The following is a 27,413-nucleotide window of genomic DNA, read 5'->3' as shown; positions in this document are numbered from 1 at the left end:
TGCGGGACCGCCTGACGGCAGGATAACCCACGTGTAATGACTGCAGCAGTGTGAACACTCAAACATCTACATTTATGGTAGGTACAAATCTGTACTTTTTGTCCTATCATAAGTCTTCTACCAGAAAGCTATATCTGAGCAAATGGAGGAAATTCTCTATATGGGCCTCTCAAAAATAATATTGATTTTTACCAAGCTCCTGTGGCTTCCATATTAGAATTCTTGACTATGATTTTCAATAAAGGAGCTGGAGCAGCAACAGTTCGGGTTCAATTGGCTGCTATCTCTAATTTTCATCTTGGATTTGAAGGTTTGAATATCATGTCCCACAAGTTATCCAAAGCATTTCTTAATGGGACTTTTCATATTAGGCCACCTGTGAAATCTCCCTATTCCCCATGGAATCTAAATTTTATGCTCTCACGCTTAATTCTTCCGCCATTTGAACCAACTTCATCTTGTGATCTCAGATTCTTGTCTTGGAAGACCATTTTTCTGGTAGCTATCACTTCTGCTTGCAGAGTGTCAGAGCTTCAAGCTTTGTCCCTATGTGATATTTCATGCTGACAGAGTTTCACTTAGAGCAAGTCCCTCATTCTTGCATCAAAACCATTCTCAACCAAGTTATTAATTTACCAGTTTTCTTCCCCAGTCATTCTAACAATTTAGAGTATATGCTGCACAAACTTGATTTTGGCAGACAGCTCGGATTTTATTTGGATAGAACAAAAGATTTCAGGAAATCAGACCAACCTTTTGTTTCATTCTCAGACTCCAGAAAAGGGAGACCAGTGGCTAAAACAACACTGTCTAAATGGTTATCTGATTGTATCACCTTTGCCTAATTAGCTGCCAATATGCTTTTACAACACAAGATCAAAGCTCACTCAACCAGAGCAGTTTCTACATCATCTGCATTTTCTGCCAGACTTCCCATTGTCAACATCTTTGCTGCAGCCACTTGGTCAAAACCTCATATTTTTGTCACTCACTACAAATTTGACAAGGCCTCCAGGGCCATGGTCCTGAGAAATATACTCCTGTGAGCCAACTGAGGTTGATGGTGCTTGGGACGCTACCCATCAGTAAAGAATGAATGGCGAGATAGAACAACTTCACATAAGGAAGTTATGTACTTACCATAACATTCCATGCAAGTTGTTCATCTCACCTTCATTCTTGCTTCCCTCCCTCCTTCCCCCTCCTGGGCTGATGGATGAGATGCTGGATCCATCATGGTTACTCAAACATTCTCTTCCTTTTCTATAGGAATTTAACAGTGACATATATGGTATTAGTATACACAGCAAACAAGATTGGAGGTAATTCACAGGTGCATCATGGGATAGGGAATTGGCCTGTAGCTATTTGAAGACCTCGAGCTTTGCAATCGACCATTATCGGAGCCGAGGGATCGGCTCCAAACCCATCAGTAAAGAATGAAGGCAAGATGAACAACTCATATGGAGCACTATGGTAAGTACACAGCTTTTTTTTTGACCGGTTTTAAAGCTAGAACAGTTCAAGAACATAGAGGGAAAAGCAATAGTGATTGGCCAGGACTAGCTTCAACACTGTAATGAATAAAATGGGACCGGAGGTGGTCTTCCCTCTACATTTGTGCATGTTATATCACTGTGTGCATCTGTGGTAAAATCAATGACTTTCTTATTGTATTGCTAGCTTACCATGTATAGTAACAAATTTAGGAAGGATTGAATGCCTTTAAAGTTTGTGTTCAGACCAGAAGTCAGTAAATGTATATAGTACTGTTTCTGTAACAGTCAAGGTAAGAATCATAGCTAGTGTTTTATTAATTTGTTCACTGTAATAAAGTAAAATGACCAAAAGAGCATATCTTACCCATGGCTAGAGTTGTTTTAGGTAATTCACTATTAAGAGATTCATTATACAGAGGCTGCATATTGGCAGTTTTTTTCCACTGTTTATATTTTTTTGAAAGTCCTGTCAACATGTGCCATCCATTTCTTGTTTTCTATTTTGCAGACTACCTAGTAGAGCTCCGGGAGTATGGGCCTATCTATTCATCATGGGCAAGCTCTGAGGAACAACTGGGTGAACCCCTGGAAGGAGTATCAGCTTGCATTAGCAACTGCTATTCCACCCTAGAGGAATTAATGGATGATGTAACGGAAGACTTCTTGCCTGTACTCAGGGAATATGTCCTGTATACAGAATCCATGAAGGTAAAAATGTTGTGATTGAATTTATCCAACACGTTTGCATGTAACATCTTGACTAAGATAGTCATTGAAGTTAAGCATACCTACAAAATGTGCTGATGTCAAGCACTTTGCATACCTGACCTGACATTTAATGAATTGTATATTTCACACTGGTTTAGAAACAGCAGTTTATAGCTGCTTACAAATTTGTCGTTTAGTAGAGTTTTAATGTTTTAACAAGTTATTACAGTAATTACACAATGGGAATTTCATGTTGGCGTATTCCATACATCTGGACCTTGAAACAAAGTAGTAGTTGAGCCTTGACAGCTTTTCATAACAACAACAGCCAAAACGTGCGTAGTGTGGTGAACAAAAGCAACTGGTAAAACAACACCACACCTGAAGCCAAAATCCCACAGCAGTCACAATTCAGTAGTCCTGTATTCCAATGAAGATAAGAAGTTTAATAACAAGCAAAAATCCAAGCAGTAAATAATCCAGTAGGTAGATAAACGTTTAAGGACAAGCAAAAGTCCAAGCAGTAAATAATCCAGTAGGTAAATGCTTTTGTCTGTCTCAATGCAGATTTTATCACAACCAAAAGTGCTTGACTTCACATCCTTTGTATAATTACACCAATTAGTAAAACAGCCCTTTCTTAAAAAGACAGAACATTAAAAACAACTAGTTGCATGAAGAATATAAAAATACTTTCATTAAAGTGTTGAAGCCCTTTCAACCAAAATAGGCTTAAAAGGTACATTTACATTCATGCCAGGGGGCTGGCAAGCATTTAAACAGAGTTGCCACTTCAGCTCAGCCTTCTCAATCTGGTTTGACCAGTTACCCCCGGCATTTTTAACTACTACTTCTAAAATGCCAAATTTGAAGCCAGAAAAAAACGGGCAAGTCAGAGTGTTCTTAAAAAGGGCATTGTTATAATTCTTTGTACTAATAGCATATAAATGCTCATATATTCTCTTCCTAATTGCCCTCTCGGTCTTACCCACATAATAACCATTGTATCTCATACAAACACTCGGGTAAACCAGACCAGGAGTATTACAATTACCTCCTGCTAGTCTAACATATTGCATTCACCAAATACCTACAGTAGTTACATCTACCACATGACCTGGTTCCTCTGTGGCCCTTAATTTTGATAGCGTCTTCCAACAAAAATTTTAAATTACCTCCCACCTTGAATGAAAAGGTGGACTGATGATGGCATTTTGAAACTATACCTTAGTCAACAGAATACATTGATTTTGAAAGGTTTGTTGCCTAGAGTCTGCACATCTCCTTTTGGCCTTTCCTCCACCTTCTAAGGATACAAGGAACAGGTTCAAAAGTTTGCCAAGTCCGAATGTAAGGATAGAAGTAAAAAGGGAAGGGGAAGAAGATGACGTGGTGACAGTGAAACTTATATCAGTGATTCTGTTGTGTCTGAGTTGGTGGCAAGTGTGGTTAAACAGAAGCAGCACAGGCCATACCTCCCAACCGTCCCGAATTATCCGTTTTTTGCAGAGTTTTAGGGGTCAAAAAATGGGGTGCCACGATTCCCCGAGTGGCACCCCTTCATTTCCGATTTTCCCAGCGTTTTTTTTTTATTTTTTGTCCTGCTTGTTGCTGACATCACCGCGCATGCACGATGACTTCAGCTCCATCAGCCTGTCGGAATTCAGCACTCGTGTACATTGTGCATGCATTTCCAGTGTGTTTTTGAATGCGCGCAAGCGGGAAGGAAGTAACAACTGCTTTTCTAAATGGATCTGGCTGCCTGCGAGAAGGACACACTTATAAATGGATTATTATGGGAATATGCGAGCGTTGAGCGGAACGGACAAGTTCAGGTAAGGTATATGTGTAAAAAAAACAGAAAACTCTCATCAAAAACAACAAATTCATATAATTTGTCAGGCAAACTCCTGTGTAGTAAATTATTGGTACTCCTTAATCAGAAGTTTCATTTTTAAGCCGAGCGTGCCGAATATTGCAATAAACCTTTCTCTAGCTTCTTTTGTTGGCAGCTTAAGTGGCAATAGTACTTAGCATCTGGCAAATTAACCCGAATATTTAACCAAGAGATTTGTTCCCCTGCATTATGAATTTAAATGAAAAGATATCTTTGGACAGTTTTCATCTGTGCCCCTCCTCAAAGAAGTCAAACATTGATTTTCCAATATACAAGATGTAACTTCTAACACACGTTCTGCCAAAAAATACCCTCTGTCTTAGTGGGAGATATCACTTCACTTTATAAGAATTAAGTAGTTGCAAAACATTCTAACAAAAATAGTTTATAGTGCATAAAAATATAAGGCTTGAGGGAGAAAAATATAGCTTAGTAAGGATTTTGACAGTAGTGCTCTTTTGCTTAATTTTTTTTCTTTTGCTGCAACATATACATTTCCACTTAGTCATAGAACTTAAACCACATTGAGTTGTCTGAACCAAATGAAGAAAATGCTGATTCATTGTTCCAATTATGTTAATCCAATATCGATGCATACACTGTTTCTCTTTCTAAAATTATTTTTTTACACTTTTTTCATATCTAGTTCTATAATATTCTGCAACTGTAATTTATTTCTAATCCAAAGTAATATCCCAGCAGTCTTTTAAGCTTGTAATAAATCAACTGCACAAGCTTATGAGTTTTTGTGACTCACAAAAGACCCCCCACACACATACACACACTAATATGTTAAAAGAAATGATCATTAGCAATGGCTGAAATACCTGAACAGTGAACAGAGGAACTAATTGACCACCCCTGTTGGAAACGTTCTGTACTGTAGCACTAGCAGCCTGTTCGTATGTCCTTTAATCAGTAGCTGTATCATTGAAACTACATCACTGGTAAATCATTTCAAAGTATTGAGAAGTCTCATAGCAGTCATGATTGTGTGCAAGCATTTGATGTTTGTGGCATATAAAAATGAAATGCTCATATTGATTCATAATAAGTTACTAGGCTTTTGAATAAAAGTTACCTAGAAGCCTGAAAACGGTCTTCCCAGTTTTATGCTTGATTCTTTTTTACTGGAATCCAGAATTGGTCTAAAAGTTGGCAAAAAATGAACTTTTTATTTTAATAGATGTGTATTGCACAATCTGGTGATGCTCTGAGTTACAGATCTTTAATCTGTGTAACAGATATTTATTCATAGATTCATAGATTAGTACTAGGCTAACTACCCTTGCGAGCCATTTTTTTTTAAGCCTAGCCAATTATCCCTTGTGAGACTCAAACCCTGCACCTTGTGTTTGTAAGACAAACACCTTAATCAGAATTGGAATCCAGAATTGGTCTAAAAGTTGGCAAAAAATGAACTTTTTATTTTAATAGATGTGTATTGCACAATCTGGTGATGCTCTGAGTTACAGATCTTTAATCTATGTAACAGATATTTATTCATAGATTAGTACTAGGCTAACTACCCTTGCGAGCCATTTTTTTTTAAGCCTAGCCAATTATCCCTTGTGAGACTCAAACCCTGCACCTTGTGTTTGTAAGACAAACACCTTAATCATTAGGCCACCCTCCTAACTCCCCCAGGGTTAAGTGGTATTAATAGGGTGATGTGTACTGACATAATACTAACGCCATGATAAAATGTAGAAATAGTTCAAAAGAATCTCCCTTGTGAAATGCATTGGACACAAAACATTAATCCATACTTTTGTGTCAGTGTGAGCTCCATTGATTTGGTCGACAGGGATTTTGGTTGGCAATCTGTGCAATTGACTGCATTTGGTCAATTATACAGGTAGCTGACAAGTGTGTGAGATCAACAGTCCCCCTGGTATTGCTTTGTTTAGCAGATGTCTGTTAATGGTTGAGCATTGTGCTAAAATGTAAAAATAAAATCCAAATAATCATTGTAGAAGTAAAGCAGTATGCAAACATTAGTGTTTATGGTAAATGGGGCGAAATAACCAGGTAATGGGACATTGGAATGGCTATAGGGGGATTCTGGTGTCATATTTTAATTGTCTGTTCTTCAGTTTGCTTTTGAAAGTTGGTATCCCATAATTCCATTGGAGTGGGTGGGGTTACATAATGATGTATGCAAATTTTATGTTAATCAGCATACAGATTTGTACCTATTTTTCATGGGCCTTGTCCAGATTTTTGATATTTCCAGGTTGAGAGGTATGGCACAGGCTTAATAAGTAGATTAGGCTTGCTTGTCTGTCAGAGCTTGAACTGAATAGATTGTCATCCTCTAGATCTCTGTTTGCTTGTTCTGCAAGGTCTGTCATATCTGTCTCATCCCATTGTGGCCATTCTGTTACTGTGTAGGTTGGGTATGCGGAGATGTTGAAGGCCATCTTACAGGTTCAGGTAAAGTGAGGTCTAGACTTTTGCCGTCTGGCTAAGGAGTGAAACATAACTGTACTTTTGCCTTTTTTCTGTCATCTTCTCACCAGTTGTGATGAAGCTGATGAGCATCCTGCCAGTGCTGATGCATGTAGGTATGCTGACATCAGCTATGATGCAACTTTCAGGACCTCCACCCTTTGCTGTGAAGTCTCCAAAGTCAACAATGCCATTGATGAACACTGCATCAGCACAGCTTCCTTCAGCTCCAGAATCATGGTCAATGGCAGGTCTTGCAGCCAAGTAGCTGACATTGTGTTTTGCAGTGATGCCCCATGTGCTGTTGTGAATGTCTGCTACAGTGGATTTTATGCCCCCCAGTCCCAAGGATCTCTGTACTGACCTTGATTCCCAGTGGTCTCTTGATATTGATTGATTAATGCCAGCCCTTTTTCTTGGTGTTGCTGTCATTGGAGAGGATGCTTCTCAGTTAGCCATTGTACCACCAGTATTATAATCTTTTATTCACAGACTGTGTACTTATGGCCTTTGATCTTCCCACCATTAAGACAGACGTTTGGGTAGCCACTGGTGAGATCAACATGTTTGGGTGCATTTTTCTTATTCTGCTTTCTCCTTGAAGCCATCTGTTCTGCTTCTTGTTTCCCCTTTGAGCAAGTCCCATTGAGGCAGGGAATAAAGCACATTTTTTACATGGACAGTTGAGCTGGAAGTTATTCCCCATTATTACCTAGATGCTCCCAAATTTGGATAGTAATCAAGATATGCAAAAGAGGAAGACTATAGAGCCCCCTCTCACCTCTTGAGCAGATCTTTCTATGTAGGAGTCACTCAATGTCAGTTTTTGGTCCTTTCATTTGGCCTTTACTCAGCCCCTAGGGTGTTTGACAAATGTGTAGCTACCTGAGACTGCAAATTATCAGGGTATTTCCTTGCCTTTACAACTGGCTCCCAGTTGCTCAGCTGTTGGAAAGGTATGTATTAGCATGGTAAAGTATGCATCAGCATAGTAATCTTTACTTCAGCTATTCCAGTCCTTTGATAGAACTTAGTGTGCTGTGAGTTGCAGATGCAGCCATTTTAGACCATCATAATTATTTGTTGTGGGACAGACACTTAGCTGTGCAAGGCCAGTCTACTCCTAGAAAAGATTCTCCCAATTCAGAAAGCTATGTCTCAAATTTGGTTTGATTTGGTTCTAGCTGCCCTTTGCCTCAAGACCTTGGGATTAATATGTCAGCAAAAGTTTTTTTTTTCTAGCTGTTCTTGGCAAGGTTGCACATGAGCATTCTTACGTTTAGATGCTCAAGGCTCAAAAACCTCACTGTATGAATTGAGATTAATTAGTTTCTAGAGTTTTCAAAGTTTTTTTTTGTTGGTGGCTTCACACTCCCAGCCTCACTCTGAACAGTCCCTTCCACCTTCTCCACCCATTGTGACTGCTATTTCAACTACGCGGTCAGGGAGAAGGAGCATTGTCAGGCACAAGACGGTCTGAGGTGCTTAGTCACAGCTGGAGGCTAGTTTGCACATTAGTGCCCTAAAAATGAGGGCAGTCTTCATACTGCAGGCATTTATAAGTTCATAGATTAGTACTAAGCTAACTGCCCTTGCGAGCCATTTTAAGCCTAGCCAATTATCCCTTGTGTGACTCAAACCCTGCACCTTGTGTTTTTAAGGCAAACATCTTAACCATTAGGCCACCCAGGGTGAAACTCATTCCTAGTTAATTTGTCTTGAGGCATGACAATATGGGAATGGGCTATGTCAGCAAATGTATTTTTGATAGCCACTTGTATTCCTAGGAAACCATTTTCCTTGTGGACTGGCTTAACCATTGCCTGATGGTGCCACACAAGTTGTTGCTAAACTTGTAAGTAGCTTGGGACCTTTGCTGCTGTTGGGGGTAGCCTTGCTGTAATCTGTTTGCATTCTTAACCAAAACCAAATTCAGCAGCTTCTCTCCCTTACTCCTTATCTCCCATTTGAGGAAAGTAACCCTGAAATGTCCAGAAGTAGTCTGTAGAATTTCTCATCACTTCCCCATGTCCATTTATACTCTGGTTATTTCAGAAACCCAAGTAGACTAAGTTGAAAGAGATTCTTGTTTTTCTGTTTTGACCTCAACAGGTTCCCTTTCTTATGATCTTCTCTTTTGTGGAGATTTTTTGATTTAAGCCCTCCAGAACCCCAGTGACTCTCCCATCTGGCAAGCCTTCCACATGAATGCTGTACTTTCCCTAATGGCCAGGGACACTGCATACCCCCATGCCCAAGTCCTTACTTCTGCACAGAGACCTAATATGGGGAAAGCATATAGAAGCAAATGGCCCCACTTTGTTATTTAGGCTACCTCCAAGGTAATGGATCTGTTTTCAGAACATGTACCTGCTATTTTTGATTATCTTTAATATATTTGTGACATGTTTATCATTAGATCACAGTTACAGTAGACTACGCTGTATGGGTTATATCCTGCCAAGGATATGATAACCAGCCAGCTTTTCCATGTTTAAGGACATCTTCCAAATGCCGTAACTACTGAGTGGCTCAAGGCTTGGAACCTAAAAGCAGCAGTTATGATACCAAAAGACTTGGAACTTTCTTGCCATCAATGTTCTCTGTTTCTGCTGGCTTTGTGGAACTGACTGTCAGCTATCTATCCTTCAAGTCTGAGCAAATAAAGTACCCTTCTGGGAAAATCCTTCCACTAAATTCATCTTGTGAATAAAAAAATCATGTATATAGCAGTAGCCTTAGCTATACGGGTTGTATCCTCCGTAGGATATAACAGCCGGCCAGCTTCCAAAGCTTCAGGGCACCTTCCATGAACTCAAACCATTAGTCAACTCAAGCTAAGCTGACTGAAAAAACTGGTTCGAGTGGCAAGCCCTTCAGAGTTTTCCTGCCAATGAAGAGTACGCTGAGGCTTTCAAGATCAACAGTCAACTTGTGCTGTCCCTTTGCTGGGCAGATAAGTTTCCTTTGGGAAAAGTCTTCCTTTAAAAAAAATGTTTGGTTATTAATACTTGACTGCTTAGGAAAGTTATTTTAAAGCCAGGAGTTTGTCTTTTAATGGACTTTCCCAAGCCTGTATTGTACTTCTAAACGAGAAGTATTTTTTCCTCTCAGTTTAGAAGTTGTTTAAAGTAATTGAAAAACATTTTTTCTGTAGAGAAGCTGTTTGTTTTCCTTTTTGGGACTACAGTGTTTAAGGTGTTTTTTTTTTTTACTGTATTTTATCTGAAAAAAGTGACGTTTAAAGACTTCAGTTTTACCAACTTATGCTGCTTGTTTTCTCCAGGAATGAGGCACCATTTTCAGTTTCACCATGGACCAAACTGGCAGTCCTCCATCCAGCCACAAAGAAAAAGTTAAGCAAGCAAGTTAAGCAAACAGTCTTTACTACTACAGCAAGCTAGCAGTTTGCCTCAGTTGTAGGTGGGTGAGACTGCAGTGGTCATTTGTTGTACCTGAGACCACTCTTCTTTTACCCAAGATCCCTCTAGTGTAGCACATATAGCCACTGTGAACTAGGGGTTAGCCATGTCCTCTGTGGTTGCTTGGGGGACCCTCAGTGGGCAAGGGAGAGCCACTCTTGTTTGTTCTGGGAGAGGGAACAGGGATGGGTTCCCTATTTTGTCAGTGTTGAGCCCATTCTTGTGGAAGTTGCTGCTGCCATTAATAACAACAATGACCTCACTTTTCCTGTCAAAAAGAAACATAAAACTAAACATGTACCTATTACTCTTCAAATTTCCTTAGGAATAGTTTACTAAGTCTGGTTCAGGGTTTAATCAGTTTCTGATAAAAGAAACAGGGATACCTCTTTTTCTGAAGAGGTTCAAGATTCTGAATCTGGACAAAAAGTTAAAGGGATAGATGCAGGGTTCTCTCCTTTGATTCTGATTCAGATTCTGAGAGCAGAATAGATCTGATGTTGTCCTTTTCATTCTTCCTTACTACTGTGTTACAGATCCGACCCTCTGATCTGAGTCAGACAAGACTTGGATCCAAGTCTTGAGCTCCTCCCTCTTCCCATAATGCACTACACCATCCCCAACCCCCCTCCCCCAAGATCTTGTTTGCCTACAGATGTGGTAAGACAGAAGATTACAAGTTTCTAGCTGTAAGGACTTTAGTTTTTTTATATATCCTTTCTGCTTTATCTAAGATTGGTTATTTGTAGGTAGTCCCTTTCTCCATCTTGGTCGTTTGTCTTTAATCTGTGGTTTTCTTCCATATTTCTTTATTTCATTAGTGTTTTATGACTGCTATCTGGGCCTTTGACTTTTTACATATCAGCACTTTGCCTTCCAGCTTAGTTGTCCTTTTCTCTTTAGCCTGGTTGTTCTCTGAATTGGATTTGAACCCCCTGCCTCAACTCTTCTCTATCTCACTTTGTTGATAGTGCAGCATAACTGTGTATGACTTAGAACAGCAGACATAATTGCAAAGCTGCTTGTATTTTCCTTTAGCCATCCTTTTTCACATGCTGTTTCGGATTCCTCTTTTAGGTGTTCTTCCGATAGACTTGGGTTTCCTCTTTCTCTTCTGCCTTACATCAGACAGATGTAGAAGGCTTGGCTTATGACCTCCTCAGGCTTTCTCCTCTCTATCTGCTCTTCGCCTTGACCTCTGATAGAGCTGTTACATAAACAAAAAAAAGTTTTGTTTTGTCTGCTACAGCTTATCACAAGGCCTCTGTCCGAGACTTCTCTACCCGTATACCATAGTGGCCTTGATATTTAGAGCAGCTGCCAAGCTTCAGAAGCCATACAGTTAGTTTTTACTGCACAGACACGAGGTGCAGATTACTTTGTCTTGCAGTTCTTCTGAATCCCGTCTTTGCTTCCTTTAGAGATGCCTGTGGATTTAGCTGTTTTTCTTGCACGTGACATGAAGCAAATTTCATCACAAATGGTTCCTTTAGGGGCTCACCCCTGTCACTCGTTTCGTCAGGATAAAACAGACGAACAGTTGTGGGTTCGGTTCAAGCAGCTTTATTGTATAAAAACACGCTAGGCTTGAGGCTTAGTAACTTAAACTTATAAACACTGACTACTGCACTCATACATGTTAACACTCTGGCTGTTCACTCAAAATGGCACTGCTGCCTGTACGTGCTCTCTGTTTATATGAATGTGCCCTTACTTTGAAATGCTTCTTAAAATTCCAATACACGCTGTGTTCTACATCCTCCCTCTTTGAGGAATAAGTCATGCACTAAAAATTACAACATTCATTGACATGCAGTTGTACAGAAATAATCCTTTGACATGCAGTTATACAAAACTAATTCTTTGACCTGCAGCCATACATAACTAAATGCAAATAAAACAATCGTGTCCAGGTTGCTGTGTATTTTACACTAGGTCTCAAAATACAACCTGATCATGTGACATAAAAATTAGAACTGGGTTTAGCAACAGGGATTGTCTTTAATGAATGTTCAACTTCAGGGACATCTGGTCATCAGGAATGGGAATAGGTACAGAGACATGTCCTTCAACAGGAACATCGTTTGGGTTGCTCTGAGATCTAGAATCTGTATCACAGGTATGGTGCTGCACTATCGATTCAGACACCAGAAGGTGCCTGCGATATCTTCTGTATTCTATACCCTCAGATTCCACTAAGTAGGATCTTGGCTCGGCACATACACCTCTCACTTGACAAGTTCAATCAAAACCTTTCACCGTTTGCATCCTCACTATCTCTCCTCCTTTCAATGGACAAAGAAATCTGCTCATTTTATCATAGCTGGACTTCTGAAAGGAACGCATTTTAAACAGCTGGGCTTTGATTGCTCTAGTGATTTTAGGATTAGACACCAACAAACTGGAAGTGATAAGGAAGTTTATTCTGGTTTGCCTAGACAGAAGTCTCTGAGCAGGCGAGCCAAGTAAGTTGTCATGGGGTATATTTCTGAGATTAAGCAAATTCAAAAAGATGTCGGTTTTGTCATGCTTTTGACCTCCCTCGTAATCGCTTTGCACTTTGTACTGCACGCTCAGCCAGGCTGTTTGACTGTGGATATTCCAGACTGCTAGTAATATGGATAAAGTCCCACTCTTTTGCAAATTTCTGAAGTAACTGACTGGTAAACTGGGCACCATTGTCAAAAATAAATTTGTGTGGACTACCATGGACTGAGAAGTGACGTTTCAACCTAGTAATAACAGTACTAGATGTTAAGTTGGGTAGAGGATCGATCTCAAACCAGTTAGAATAAGAGTCAGCCAACACAGAGTAATTCTGATTGTTCCACTCAAATATGTCAATGGCTACTGTTGACCAAGGTAGTAGTTCAGGAGTCCGGCTTACCTGTAGTGGCTCTTTTTGCAAATGCAGTCTAGTACTATTGCATACTGAAAAATATGAAACCACTTTATCAACATCTTTCGACAGAGAAGGCCAAAATACTAGTCCTCTCACCCTTCTTTTGGCAGCTTCGGAACCTGGGTGGCCACAATGTAAAATCTGAATATACTGATATTGTAAGGAAGTAGGAACAACAACTTTAGGACCTTTGAAAATACTGTCTTCCATCAACATCTCATCTCTGTAAGGAAAATAAGGTTGCACTTGTGTTGGTACACAAGATTGCTTTGATGGCCATCCAACATTGAAGTGGTTGAGCTTTTACAAAACTGGATCAGTCTTTGTATGATCTCTTAGCTCATCAAGTCTTGTGGTAAAAACATTACACACCTCCATGACATTGAAGTCAAAATTCTCTGCATCCAACTTTTCTGCGGTATTTCTAGCTAATCTGGATAAGGTATCAGTCAGATAAAGAAGTCTGCCTTTTTTATAGACAGTTTTGAAGTTGTACTTTTGTAGTCTGACTGTCGTTCTTTGTAGTTTTGCTGGAGCTGAACGCATAGGCTTCTTTAGAATAGTGACTAGAGGTTGCTGATCAGTCTCGATAGCTCGGCCATAAATATAATCATGGAACTTTGAACATGCGAACACAATTGCCAAAAGTTCCTTCACAATCTGAGAATACTGCTTCTCAGTTTGGTAAGAGTTCTAGATGCATAGTCGTACTTGTCTGCCCTCTTGAAGAATAACTGCACCAAGACCGAACTTTGAAGCATCACAGGAAAGAATTACTGGTTTGTGGACATCATAGTATCTTAACGTAGGTGGACTGGCAATTTTCTGTTTAAGGCATCAAATGCCCTCTGGTGTTCCAGCCATGACCAGGCAACATTTTTGCATGTCAGCTGTCTTAAAGACACTGATAATTCACTGGAGTCTGGTATAACTTGCCCAAATAGTTAACCATATCAAGGCAACACTGTAAGGCTTGGACATTGTCTGGAGCTGGCAAATCAAGAATGGCTGTTTGTTTGGAAAAATTTGATCATAAGCCTGTACTGGTAAATAAATGACCTACATAAGTAACTTCTGGTAGCCAAATTTACATTTTAGAGGATTGAGCTTTAAATTCACTTCACACGCTCTGTCCAGAACTTTCCTGAGGTTTCTGTCATGCTCTGCTTCACCATTGCCTCCAACTAGTAAATCTACTGTTATAGCACACAGATGACCTGAAAACATTTGCTCCATTGCACCCTGAAAAGACTTCACTGGCAGAATTTATTCCAAAAGGCATTCTGAGAAATCTGTGTCTACCAAATGGGGTACTGAATATAGTCACTAGTGAAGATTTGTGATCAAGCATTACTTGCCAAAATGAACTCTGTATCTACGACAGAAAAAAACAGTGCCATTTGGTATGAGGGTAGCAACCTCCTCGACTGTATGCATAGGATGGTGTGGTCTCTTGGGTCAGTACATATTCTGATTTCATCTGAGCTTTTCTTATGAGCAACTACCATGGAATGATACCCATTCAGTTGGTTCTGTGACTGGACAAATCACACCTTGTTGCACCATTTATCTAACTGGACCTTGATTTTGTCCTGCATAGCTATTGGAACTTTTCTTGCTGGTCTGACCACTGGATTGACCTCTGGGTCTGATTTCATGGAGTACTCAACTAGAAGTTTGCCTAGCTTGTCTTCAAAAATATCAGCATACTCTGAGAAAATAGCATCGGTGAAACTGGAACTAGGACATGTGCTTACATGATGGAGTTCTTAAACTGTCTCTGAGACCTAATAATGACTGCACAGGTCTTCTGACTACATAAAACTGCAAGCTGTAACTGTTCTCAGCTGAATAGCATGAAAGGACTACTGAGGCTTCAATTTGAATCTCTTCACCTCCATAAGCAACAAGCTTCGCACAGTTGGCCAAATTAAGTTGTTCACTAGCTCTTTAGCAAATGCTTCTGCTGACATAACATTGCACTCGGAACCAGTGTCTACTTTGAGCTCCGTGGGTTTACCATTGATAAGGACAGTACAAAACACTTTGTCCTTTGCCAACAAATCTTCTGCATTAACCTTTTCAACCACTGATACACCATCTACATAGAAAGTAGAGTTGCAGCTTTCTGTATGATTAGCTTGCTTTTTTGAGTGAACTTTCTAAAATGAATGAGGCTTCTTGATTTACAAAACTTTTGGAAGTGGTTCCATTTTTTACACTTGTGGCATTGCTGACCAAATGCTAAACATTTCTCTCTCTTAGATTCATGATTGGCACCACAGTTATGACAGTTAACAATAAGACTTGACTTGGGTTTTGCTTGCTCACCCTTGTGCTCTACTGAGCATGTACGTTTTACCGAGCTAGTCTTAGAACTTGCTAGAAAGTTACAGGTTCTCCCTGGAAATCCTGCAGGGGCTGCAGCTCCCACGTGCTTAGGCCTGTTTCTACTAGCCATGTGCTGCATGCTGTCTACGTTTGCTCTAGACACTGCTGAAACCATGCTCTTATCACTTGCAAGCATATTTGTGTGCCTTTCAGTAAGCTCATTTATCTGACAAATCTGTGTAGCTTTGCTCAACGTTAAATCACTGTCACAAAGCAAAATCTTTCTCACTGCAGCATTATTAACACCACACACAAGCCTGTCTTTTATCAACTCATCTTTCAAATCACCAAACCTGCACATTTTAGTTTTTTTCTCAAGTCAATGATACAAGTTGCAAAAGTTTCTCCTGGCTTTTGGTCTCTTGTATAAATAGGTGCCTCTCCAATGTAACATTTGCCTGGACGTTACACATTTCTCTAAATTTAGGTTTCAAGTACTCAAGGTCCTCCCTTGGTTCAACTTGTAAAACAATGCGGCGGTTTTCCCCTTCTCCTGCATATACTGCTGATGCATACACAAGTGACCGCTCTCTTTCAGTGGATTCTGACCCCACGAAGTTAAGCAAAATAAATGCCCTCGTACGTGCATCTTTATCAGAAAAAGCTGCTTTTATGTAAATATTATATTCCTTCTTAAATACTCTGCAGTTCTCTGCAATATTATGATCAAACACAAGTGGACTGGGTCTGTGAAATGCCTCTGCCATATCCACACAGTAATAAAGACCCTTGGATTCATGTAAAAACATACACACATATATATGCCTGAAGTTTATGCCAGAACTTGTAATTATGCCCAGTAGCACAACAGACTCTTCAAAATAACTATACTTTGAAATTAGTCTCCGTAGCTCAAGAACAATTTTAAACCAATGTACTTTGCGAAACAACTCCTTATCAGTGTAAGAAACACTTCAAAACAACTGCACTTTGTGAATGAACTGTACACCGCACAAGAAACTTCTTGACATGACTGTACTTTGTGAAATAACGCTATACATTGTAAGAAACAGTTTGAAATGATTGCACTCTGAATAAAATGTACATAGCAGAAAATTTTGAAATGACTGTGTTCTGAGTTCACTTCTGGAAATAACTGTACTTTGCACACAGTAATTTCTCCAAAATAATTGTACTGTAATAAAGCACGCACTGCAAACACTTTGCACACTCTAAAATACTTCGAACAACTCTAGTTATACTTTGAATATCTCTGGTCAATGCGAAATAGTAGCTCATGTCGAAACATGGTCGTTTACTAAAAAAAATTCAGTCGCCTTGCTTTTTATGCTTTTTTTGCCATTTTATTGTACTTGTTATGCCCATTTGACCTCTTATCATGCTCATTATACTTTTCTTGCGCTCGTTTTACTTTTAACATGCTTGTTATGTAAATTGGAAGTAACTATAAACACCCAGATACGTATTTCTAATAATTCTATCAGATATTGTGGTTTCGAATATTTCATTTACTAGGTAATGATTTTTGTGTCTTTCGTTTGATTAGTAATGCTTTCTGTGCTACTCATTTGATTAATAGTGTGTTTTGTGCTTTTCAAATGCTTTGTATTGTTTTCTTTACAAAATAAATCATCTATGTGAGTTTTGGTTACCTCAAGTTTGTTTCTGGCCTGTTTTGTTTGAGCACTGCATGACCCAGCCTGCTCAATGTACCTTCACCGTTAACTTTGCACCTCATGGCTTAAAGAAGTTGCATTTCTATCCCGGTTCTGACACCATGTCCGGTCAGGATAAAACAGACTAACAGTTGTGGATTTGGTTCAAGCAGCTTTATTATATACAGACACATCCGGATTGAGGCTTAGTAACTTGCACTTAAACATAAACAGACTGACTACTGCACTTGTACATGTCAACACTCTGGCTGTTCTCTCAAAATGGCACTGCTGCCTACATGTGCTGTCTATTTATATGCACGTTACAGTACTCACTTTGTTCTACGACACCCCCCCCCCCCCATTTAAAAAAAAGAAAGGGAAACTGAATCACCATTGGACGTTTTGGATCCTCTCTCCACAGAACTGTAGGTCATCGTACTACTTCCAGATCCTTAGTTTTCCTCTGATCTGAAAGGTAGGTATGTTAAGTGTCCCAAATTCCTACCTCCATCATTGGATCCTAAGTCCCTGGACCCAGTTGAATTGGAAGTGGTCTTTGGAGGTCTGATCTATGGACTTCTTCCTCTCAGATCCCATGGTCTACTCAGACCCCATGGTCTACTCAGACCTGCAGGAAGTCTTACAGTTGATATTTGCACATGGCAATTTATATTGTATATGCATTTTATTTATTTATTTTTTTGGTAAGTTGACAACCAGTTTGCAGGCTGCTAGCAGTTTCTACAGTCCTGAATCATGGTCTAGAAGTTGGATTGTTTGTTGCTGTCGGGCAGAGGAGTTTTAAGGACCTTTCCTCATGCCCTTTACAGGTTTTCTTTCAGACCTCAACCCCCGTATAAGAAACAAACATGCTGGAGATCAATAGGAGGATCTCTGATAAGATCCCCTCCGATCTGAAGTTCCAAGACACCTGTCAGATCCTAAGTCCTCCTCGGATCTGATACGTTCGGCCCTGATCATGTCTTCTCCCCTTTTACCTGCAAAATTTCCTCAGATCCTAAGTTTTTAGACCCGACTATCTCAACAATTTTTTTAAGGCAGCCAGCGTGAATCAGATACACCTTCGGGGCCTGTGACTTTGGGCTGTCTCCTCTGATCCTGCTATCCTCTTTCTCAGATCTAACTTACTCAGATAGTTTCTTTCCTCAGATCCTAAGCGTAGGATCTGACAGTGGGAGGAAAAAAATTCAGTGATTTTCAGTTATGGTGCTCTCTGATCCAAAACTGCTGGATCATCTCTCAACTGTACAGATGTTAGCAGAATGTCCAGATTTTTGCTCTTATTTTTTTGGTTTGTTTTTCACAAAGTAGTGGTTTGTCAGGCAAATCCTTAAAGATTGAAGTTAGAAAATGACAGATGTTTGAGTTTCAGACTTCATACCAGTTTATGCTAAAAAGCAATATTTAAAAATCGTCCCTTTTTTTAGGCTTTTATCCTCCTTTTATTTATGGCTTTGACTAGAGTTTTTGCTCTAGAGCTTGAGAGGTATGGGCTGGACAAATTTAGTTTCCAGCTCCATTTATTATTTTATTATTATTTTACATTTGTTTACCGGGAAAGTCCAACTGGATATATGTCCATTTTCAGCAGAGGCCCAGGGAGAAAAGCTCCGGAAAGCAGAGTACAAATACATTAGGAACACTAGAAACACTTAGAGATAAGTATAATATGCAGTTTTCAGTAGGGTTACAAACTTAGATAAAATATAGTAGACAACATCAAAATCATCCAGCTTCAGTTTCAGACAATAATACACGCAGTTATGGGCTAAGTCCCATCAAGAATTCATACACTTATTAGAGTATATGATTGAAATGCTTAGGGAGAGTTTGCAGGAACAGCGGGTGGTGATTAGTCTGGGTTTAAGCAGGGACATTGCCAATGCTGTTGGAAGTGTAGTTCATAGGTTCATAGGTTCATACTAGGCTATCTGCCCAAGGGCATTTATAAGCCTAGCCCATAGTTATGTGGCTTTCGCCACCCCTTTAGTTTGAATAAAAACTATGCCTATCATTTTTCTGTGCCTCTGTCAAGCAGTGACACTGAAGTAATCCCTGGGGTATATCTGCGATCTCCCATCCATTGGTCAAGATTCCTCTTGAACAAGGCCAGCGAGGTGCTCTGCCTCACATGTACCGGGATTTTGTTCCACAGCATAGGGAGTCTCTGGGTGATGAATCTGTCCCTCCAGCACGTTCTATTTATAACCGTGTCAAGGTTTAAGTCTCCGCCCTTGTGGTTCTGAGGGATCTAGATTTTTGAGGTGAAGCATATTCATCAAATCTGGGTTTGACATGGCCTTATATGTCAGGCACAGGTCACCTCTGAGCAAGCGGTATGAGACTGAATAGAGCTGGAGTTCTTTCAGTCGGGCAGCATAAGACATATTTTGAGACCCTTTATCCTTTTGGTGAGGAACTTTTGGGGCCTTTCAAGCTGCAGCAGGTGTCTGGTCAGATACATTCCAAACGGGGCATTGTACTCAATCATAGGTCTAATGAGTGATGAGTACAGGGGGACGATGACCTCCCTTGATCTAGATGTGAATCCCTTCATGATCAGGTGGGCGATATAGAAGGTTTTCCTAACTACTTTAGAAACATGAGTGTCAAACGAAGGCTACTGTCAACTTGGGTCCCCAGATCCCTGATGACTTTTCTGTGCTCAGTGGATTGCCACCTATATGGTAGCTAGGGTAACCTTGTTTTTCCCGAAGGGTATGACTATGCATTTTTTGGCGTTTAACTTCAGGCCATGGCTCTGGCACCAGTTATCCGCTTCTGTGAGGCCCTTCTGGAGGATATCTGTGTCAGATGTGTTTTCGACTATAGCGCCCAGTTTGCAGTCATCTGCAAACTTTGTCAGCCATAACCCTCCTGTGTTTGCTTGTACTTCAGAAAAGTAGATGCCGAACAAGAGTGGACCCAGGACTGAGCCCTGTGGGACACCACTTGTGACAGGCTTTGAGTCTGACATGGCTCCAGCAACTCTGACCCTGTGGGTTCTGTCACTTAGCCAGTTTGCAACCCATCTTGTGATGTATGGGTTTACATTCAAGCTGATGAGTTTTTGATGATACCTGAGTGGGGTATTGTGTCAAGGCCTTTGCCAGGTCGAGGTAGGCTGTATGGACTGCCTTTCCCTCATCAATGGCCTTGGTGACTGTCTCGAAAAAGTCAACCAAGTTTAAGAGGCAGGATCTGCCTTTGACAAAGCCAAACTGGGTTGGATCCAAAGTCTGCAAGTTCCCTATGTCTTTATTTATGAGTTCCATTATGATCCTCTCCATGGCTTTGCAGATAAGGCTTGTCAAGCTAATGGGGTGGTAATTTCCAGGGTCTGTGGAGGCACCGCCCTTATGAAGTGGGACCACAGTCGCCGTGCGCCACTCCTTGGGTACGTATCCTGAGGTGAGGCTAAGATTAAACAGCTGTCCTAACTGTGGGTTTAATTCCTCGTTGAGTTCATGAAGCACACAGCCGGGGACACCATCCGGTCAGATGGATGCTGTGTTTTTTGCCTTAGTGAGGGCAGTTCTCACCTGGGCGTTGGAGATGTTTGGGGGGCTACAATCCTCTGGAATAGATATCTCTCCTTTGGGGAGAAGTTTGCACTGAACCTGTCAGCCAGTATGTTAGCAATGTGTGTAGGTTCAGTAATTTTCACATCATTTTGAACTAATTCTGAGCATATCTGGGAGTTTCCTCCTAGGTTTCTAACATAGCTAAAGAAGGCCTTATGATTGTCTTTAGAGTCCTTGGCGATTTTTCTCTCAAAATTTGCCTTGGATGATTTTATGAGAGCTCTTAGTTTTTACTTATAATGATCAAAGGTGTCTTACCTTTCAAGGATTTTGCTCTATCTTGTAGTAGCTTCCTCCTTTTGTTGTAGAGCTTGTTTATGGCTGGGGTCCACCAGACTGGACGCTTGCCTTTGGTACAGAGAGTCTTAGTTTTGTTTGGGATTGCCTGATCCATGCAGTCCTGTAGGTGCTGGTAGAAGGCATTTGTAAGTGATTCAGCGGTTTGAGTAATGTTTACCACTGGCTCAGGGGCCTTAAAGGAGACCACACTAGTTTTAGAAGTGTGAAATCGGCTTTGAGAAGTTTTTCATTGTGGTCTTTTTGTTTCAGGTGGGGCGGGATGAGGACCTCCAGCGAGATTAGTTTATGATCTGATCTCACCAGTGAGGGGTATACTTCGGTGTTGAACATTTTGATCCCATGTTTGTGATGATGAGATCAAGTATGTTTTCTCCTCTTGTGGGGATGGTGACTAGTTGTTCCATGGCATTTGAGTTTATGAACTCCAGGAATCTTTGGGTTAGAGTGTTCGGGCTTGAGTAGTGTTCCCAGTCTATATTAGGGTAGTTGAAGTCACCTAGTATGATGGTGTTTGGAGATACATTTATCCCTCCAATGTTTTCAGGAAGGCCATGTGAGGTTCCTGAGTTTGAGAGGGTGGCCTGTAACATGCTACAAATTGCAGAGCAGTCTTGCCTATGGTTAATTGCACCTGGATGGTCTCCGATGCATCGTGCGTTGCCACCAACCTTGAGGTGTGGGTGTCCTTTATGAATATGGACACCCCCCCCTCCTTTCTTGGTGTTGTCCGGATTTTGGGGCCGGAACGCATGATATGAGGTGAAACCTGTTAGTGCTGGGGTACTCTCAGGAGCCTTGAACCAGGTTTCTGTCACAGCACAGACATCGATGTTCTCCATATTGAGAAGGGCCTCGAGTGCGTGCATCTTGAGAGTGAGACTTCTGGCATTGAGCAGCATTACCCTTAGTTTTTTCCTTTTGGTGTTCTAGGGTGGTAGGTTTAGAATTTGAGCCTTGCCTAAAAAGGCACTATGGGGTGGCAAGAGCCTTTGCCAATGTCCGAATCCCAGGGTGACAGGTGCAAGCCGTCCCTTGTGAAGCAGCGTGGCTTGTCCAGCATGTCATCCCAGGCAGACAGACATTGGATCCCCTTTGAATGACACCAGAATTTAAGCCAATTATTAAAGCTGATCATCTTATCACTGTATTGTGGCATCATTCTAGGTGAAGGTAGGATACTGCTCAAGGTCAGGGTCATACCTGCCTGGGCTACATAATCAGAGAGCTCCTCGATGTCCCTTTTCATGTAGTCCAAGGAGGTACGTCTCAGGTCGTTGACACCAGCGTGGACAATGACTGAGTCGCACTTGTACCTGCTGTTGAGAGACCTGAGTGCTTGCGTTATGTGGCGGATTCTAGCGCCCGACAGGCAGCTTACTGTGACCTTCTCCTTACTCAGTCTGGTGAGCGGGACGTCAGTGTGTCTGACTATGGAATCACCAATGACAAGTGTGTCTGGCATTTTGTTTGGCCTTAAGGGCTGTGACTGTTTGACACTCTGACTGTGTGGTCTATGTGTTGCATGTGTTGGGTCGTGAGGTGGTAGTTGTTTGGGTGTCTGCTTTGGTGGCCTCTGCTGTTTTGGTAAATTTTTGATCAGAGCCTCCGAGTATGTCTTTGTGTGAGTATGTGTATGATTTGAAGTTGTGATGGTACCATGTGTGACTGGGTATGTATTGTGTGTGGTTACCTTCTCCTCCTGTCTGGTCTTGCCAGTCCTATGTTGAGAGAGCTCAGCCTCTAGTTTGGCCGTATAGTTGCATCTCTCGCATGTATTTGTGTTTTGTGGGAGAAGGAGAGGATTGTCTGTGTACATGAGGCAATTGTAACATTGCCTCAATATTCCCAGGTTCACCAGTTGAGCTGGAGAGGACACTAGCAACTGATCCCTCGACATACTAGAAGTAGTAGATAAAGAGACTTTCAAAGGACTCCGGGAAGTGGGTTTTAGGCTGGTGGGGTACTATCTATAATAAGAGTGCTTTATCAAGGTGCAAGTACTGTAGGAGTAAGTGCTAGGCTTTACAGATAGAGAATAGTCTACTTGGGAATCAAGTAGAGATGAACTTTTCAGTTATAGGATATGCTGGTTAGCTCAGCAGTACAGCTCGAGGAAGGTAGTTCTAAGGGAAAATTTGAAGAGTGGAATTTAGATGACCCGAATAGTTTAACCTTGTTTAACCGCCGCTGCTCTTGTGTGCAACAGTGGCAACTCAGCTAAATTGAGCTAACGCTGCTTAGCGTGTTTTATAGCAGGGGGCTGAAGGGAGCTAGGAATTGGCCCAAAACGACCAATGGACTACTAGTTTCTGGCTGAAACTTCACCAAATCGGACAAAAAGGCCGCTCAGTGCTTCCCACTCCCACTGGTAAGCAAAGAAACTTCCCTCCTTCCTAATAAGGCAATGGGTCAGTAACAGGAACTAAAAACAAAGCCCAGGGATCAGCAACTCTGAAACTGGACTACTCTAGTTCAGTAAGGCGGGAAAACAAGAGATTTTTTTGTTTGCGGCTTTTTTTGAATTGGGTTAAGGAGGTTTGGTGAGTAAGTTCAGCAGGTAGCATATTCCAGGTTTTGCCTGCTGAGTTGGCGAATAGAGAGTCCCCAGCCACAGTTATGCTCTTAGTTGTTTGCACCAGCAGTTTGTCAGCAAAGCGTAGTGACCTCAGGTTGCTGTATGGTTTGATGATCTTATTCAGTGCTGGTGTTTTTTCGGGTTGATATAGTATTTTGTGGGTTATTACAAGTTGGTTGTATTTATAGAATGCTTTCAGCAGAAATGCATTCTAATATATAAACCCTGTTGTTCCAGCTGACTTCTAAGCTATAGGAGCAATTTTTTCAAATCTGCCCATATTGTCTAATTGTATCCAGATTTATTGAGCTCATAGTTTGAGACACATGGTGGTGGTTCCTTGTTTTGCCTCCTTCAGAAAATCCAAGCTAGTGCAAAAGCCTGTTATTCTAGCAATTAAAAAAAAAATCTGATTCTAACATCTTATTGGATCCAATTTGCCTAATTAGAACTTAAAATTATACTAATTAAACTAAGCTAGGCTCTCCTCTTTGGATTTGAGCTTTGGGGCCAGTCTCTAACAAAACTCCTTCAGATCCTAAACCTAGGACCTGGCAGGTAAATGTCATGCATTTCTTGAATCCAAACCCCCTTCGGAATCGAGCTGTTGAGCCAGTGCAGCTCCTTTGGATCCAAAGCATCCACCCAGTCCGTCGACCTCACTGTTGTTGCTGTTAAGTCTTCTAGCGTGGCAGTTTGGCCAGTTAATCTTTGTCATAGTTTCCACAGGTCCTCAGTCAGTATGGGTTTTCAGGTCCAGGAGACCATTTCTCTTTATGGAGATGTTTCCCCCTGCAGCTAGAATTCCAGAACCAATCCTGCCCCCTTCAGTACTCACTTTCCTTCTTGTCAGACAGGGTCTCTTGAGAAGTGAAACAATGCGTTGGCTTTTCAGAGTCAGATCAGTTTGAACTTCTCGTCTACTCTATCAGCGCTCCAGGACAGATCTGGCACTTCTGACTGGGAGACAGTCACTACCATATCAGACCTCTGCCCTTCTGTCTCATGCAGTCCCCTGCACAGTGTTTGGAATTTATAAGCTCTCATTTGTATGCCACAAACCAAATAGTCTGATTCTTCATTGCATCACATCAATTAGAAATCATGTGGGACTTGCTGTCACTTCCATCCCCCCCAGCAAAATTAGTTCTTTAAACTCTGGATCCAAGACTGAGATTGATAAAGAATGGAACCATATCAGATGATCTGTTCCTAGGCAGCCTGTTCCTTCCAACTGTCCCACAGCCACAGTAACCATGGACACTTCCCTTCTGCAGTGGGGAGGGGGATTTTCAAGTAATAGATGGTCTCCCCTTGGGACCAGGTTGCATTCCAGTTTCCTAAAGATAAAAGCTGTCCTAGTCATGTGGCAAGCTCTTTGGGATGTTTTCCCTCTTGGGACTATGGCATGCACATTCATAACCTCAGTAGTTCAGTATATCAACTAACAAGGAGGAACCCGCTCTTACCCCTAGTGCAAAGAGGCCATGAGGCTTTGGGAATGGGCAATTTCTTCAGACTACTTTCTAATTGCAGTACACATACTGGGGAAAGTCAGTGCTCTGAGAGATAGACTCAGTAGGCCCAGCATAATTCCCCTTGAGTGGCCCCTCTATCAGTTAGATGCAAACCTAATTCTTAGTTGCTGGGACTAACCTTGCTGTGACCTGATTCCTTTCCAGCCTCTTATATGTTTATTCCCCTCTACCTTTGATCTGCAAGTTTCTACAAAAAGCCATAAGATTGAAAAGCTTTGTCATCCTCTTTTTCCCTTTTTTGGCCTTGGCAAGTGTGGTTCCCCTGTCTCTCTGTCTCATCTGAAATATCCTCTATGTATTTTGTAGCCTAACTGGGGCCTGTTATCTCACCCTTCAGATATCCAGTCTTGTTGTGACTTTTTTTGCATCTCCCCTCAACAACAAGGGCAGTAAGCCTTTGCTCTGATCCCCCCTCCGAGGCAGTCACTGAGAAATGCTGTGGTTCACGGTTGGGCCTTGGGTGTCCTATATGCTTATCCCCCACTTTCTCTGATGCCAAAGTTGCTACAGAAAGCAAGCAGGGTGAAGAGCTCAGTCATCTTCATTGCCACCTTCTGGCCTCGACAGGTGTGGTTCCCCTTCCTTTGGACTTATCTCAGATATCCTCAATGGATATCGGAGCCATCAAGACCTCTTATTTTCACCCATCGGAATTCCACCACTCCAATCTCCATGCCATCAAGCTAACTGCATGGTTTCTACTTTTTCAGTGATGATAAGATGGTCCAGGCTTGCCTCCGCAGTCTATGACATTATTTTGCCTTACCAGAAGGCTTCCACTAAAAAAAGTGTACAAAAGCAAGTGGAAAAGATTTTCAATATGGACTTCTAAAGAGAACATTGATCCCTTTTCAGCTCTCACTCTGGCCATCCTTCTTTTTCTCAGTACTCCTTTTAAAGAATGAGCTAGTTTCTGTACCATCAAGTTGCAGCTGGCTGTCGTATCCAGTTCTCATACTGGAAATTAATCCTTCTCTTTCTCAAATTCCAGCTTATGTAAAACCTTTATGAAAGGACTCTTTCTTCTTAGACCCCCCATAAAAGACCCTACTCCCCCTTGGGATCTCACAGGGGCTAACTCAGAGATGATTTGAACCAGTAGATAATTGTGATATGAAATTTCTTTACTGGAAAACAATCTTCTTGGTAGCTATTACTTCAGCGAAAAGAGTTTTTGAACTGCAGGCCTTAACTGCTAAGCCTCCTTTACACAGGGTATCAGTATGGACGGAACTCTTCCATTATGCCTAAAGTGGCCATGGAAACTAACATTAACCAAATCAATTCAATTGCCAGTCTTTTTTTCCTGACTTTACTAATAAGGGTGAATATATGCTGCATCCTTTTGACGTCCATAGACAACTATTTATATCTTTCTCACCTAACCTTTTAGGTTGAGCAGTTTCCAAAATTGCTTTGGCTAAATGGATTACTGACTGTATTTCATCTGTTTATTCTCAGAAAGGTTTGGAATTGCCATTTCCTCCTAGGCCCTAGTCTGCCAGATCTATGGCTACCTTATCTGCTTTTCTTCCAGAGCTTCACTTGGCGATGTTTGTGCTTTAGCCACTTGGTCAAAGGCTCATGCCTTCGTCACACATTACAAGTTGGACACCGTCTCCAGAAGCAGGGCTTCCTTTGGTCCGACAGTGCTCTGGCATATCCTTACTTGAAAGCTGCCCAAGAGTTACTTAGCTGGGGATTCTGACCCTTTAGTGAGGAAGAATGAAAAGGGCAACATGAGATTTAGAAGTTATGTGCTCACCTTCTCTCCCAGCCGTCCCCCAACCTTGTCAATTCTAAGATCATTTTTGGATGATCTTGGAACCCTCAGATTCCAGGTTCCAGGTTTGAGCCTCATCCTTTCTTGTATCTGTGCTGTCTCTATAACTCTGTGGGCAGTAGGGCAGCGAACTCAATCTGAGGAGTTTGGGATGGTGTAGTGCATTATGGGAAGAGGGAGGAGCTTGGGACTTGGATCCAAGTCTTGGAAATGTGGCCTTGTTGGATCCGTTACCCATAAGTGAGGAAGAATGAAAATGGACAACACATGACAAGTTATGGTAAGTACATAACTGCTAATTTCTGATTCTCTCTCTGGGGTTTCTCTTTCTCTGAGACTATTTCCAGAATATGCCATTGTGTTTAATGGGAGAACACTGAGGTTTCTTAGACCCTCAAAAAATACTAAATACGATGAGCTGTTACAGAAGGAATTTCCAGCACCTTCACTCATTCCTCCAGTTCTGTCAGCTTTGGATGATGTGTGTGTGTGTGTGTGTGTGTGTGTGTGTGTGTGTGTGTGTGTGTGTGTGTGTGTGTGTGTATGTGTTGCTGCCTGCAATTTTCCTGAGAGTCAGCTGCCCCTAAAAAGGCAGATATGTGTAAAGGTCCTCAGTCTTTTACGTTTTTGTACACACTTCCAAAACCTGACCCAGCAGCTAAAGTTTTAGTCCTACTGCTGCTAAGCAGTTAGTTAATTCCAATGTTATCCTTTCTGATAAGT

General features: G+C 41.3%; 1 protein-coding gene across 1 annotated transcript in view; it reads left to right on the top strand.

Moving 5' to 3' along the window:
• Window positions 1-27,413, top strand: part of SNX30 (sorting nexin family member 30) — a gene marked incomplete in the record, with an annotated part of 1,404,645 nt that overhangs the window by 1,156,642 nt on the left and 220,590 nt on the right. Inside the window, 1 exon segment of the mRNA XM_044061022.1 lies at window positions 2,008-2,207. Coding sequence (XP_043916957.1) covers window positions 2,008-2,207 — 200 coding nt within the window.

The sequence above is a fragment of the Protopterus annectens genome, chromosome 2.part0 (genome assembly GCF_019279795.1).
Source record: "Protopterus annectens isolate FY-2018-M chromosome 2.part0, PAN1.0, whole genome shotgun sequence".
Classification (NCBI taxonomy): Eukaryota; Metazoa; Chordata; order Ceratodontiformes; family Protopteridae; genus Protopterus; species Protopterus annectens.
Note: the sequence above shows the minus strand (reverse complement) of the source record. Positions and strands in the feature narration are given on the sequence as shown.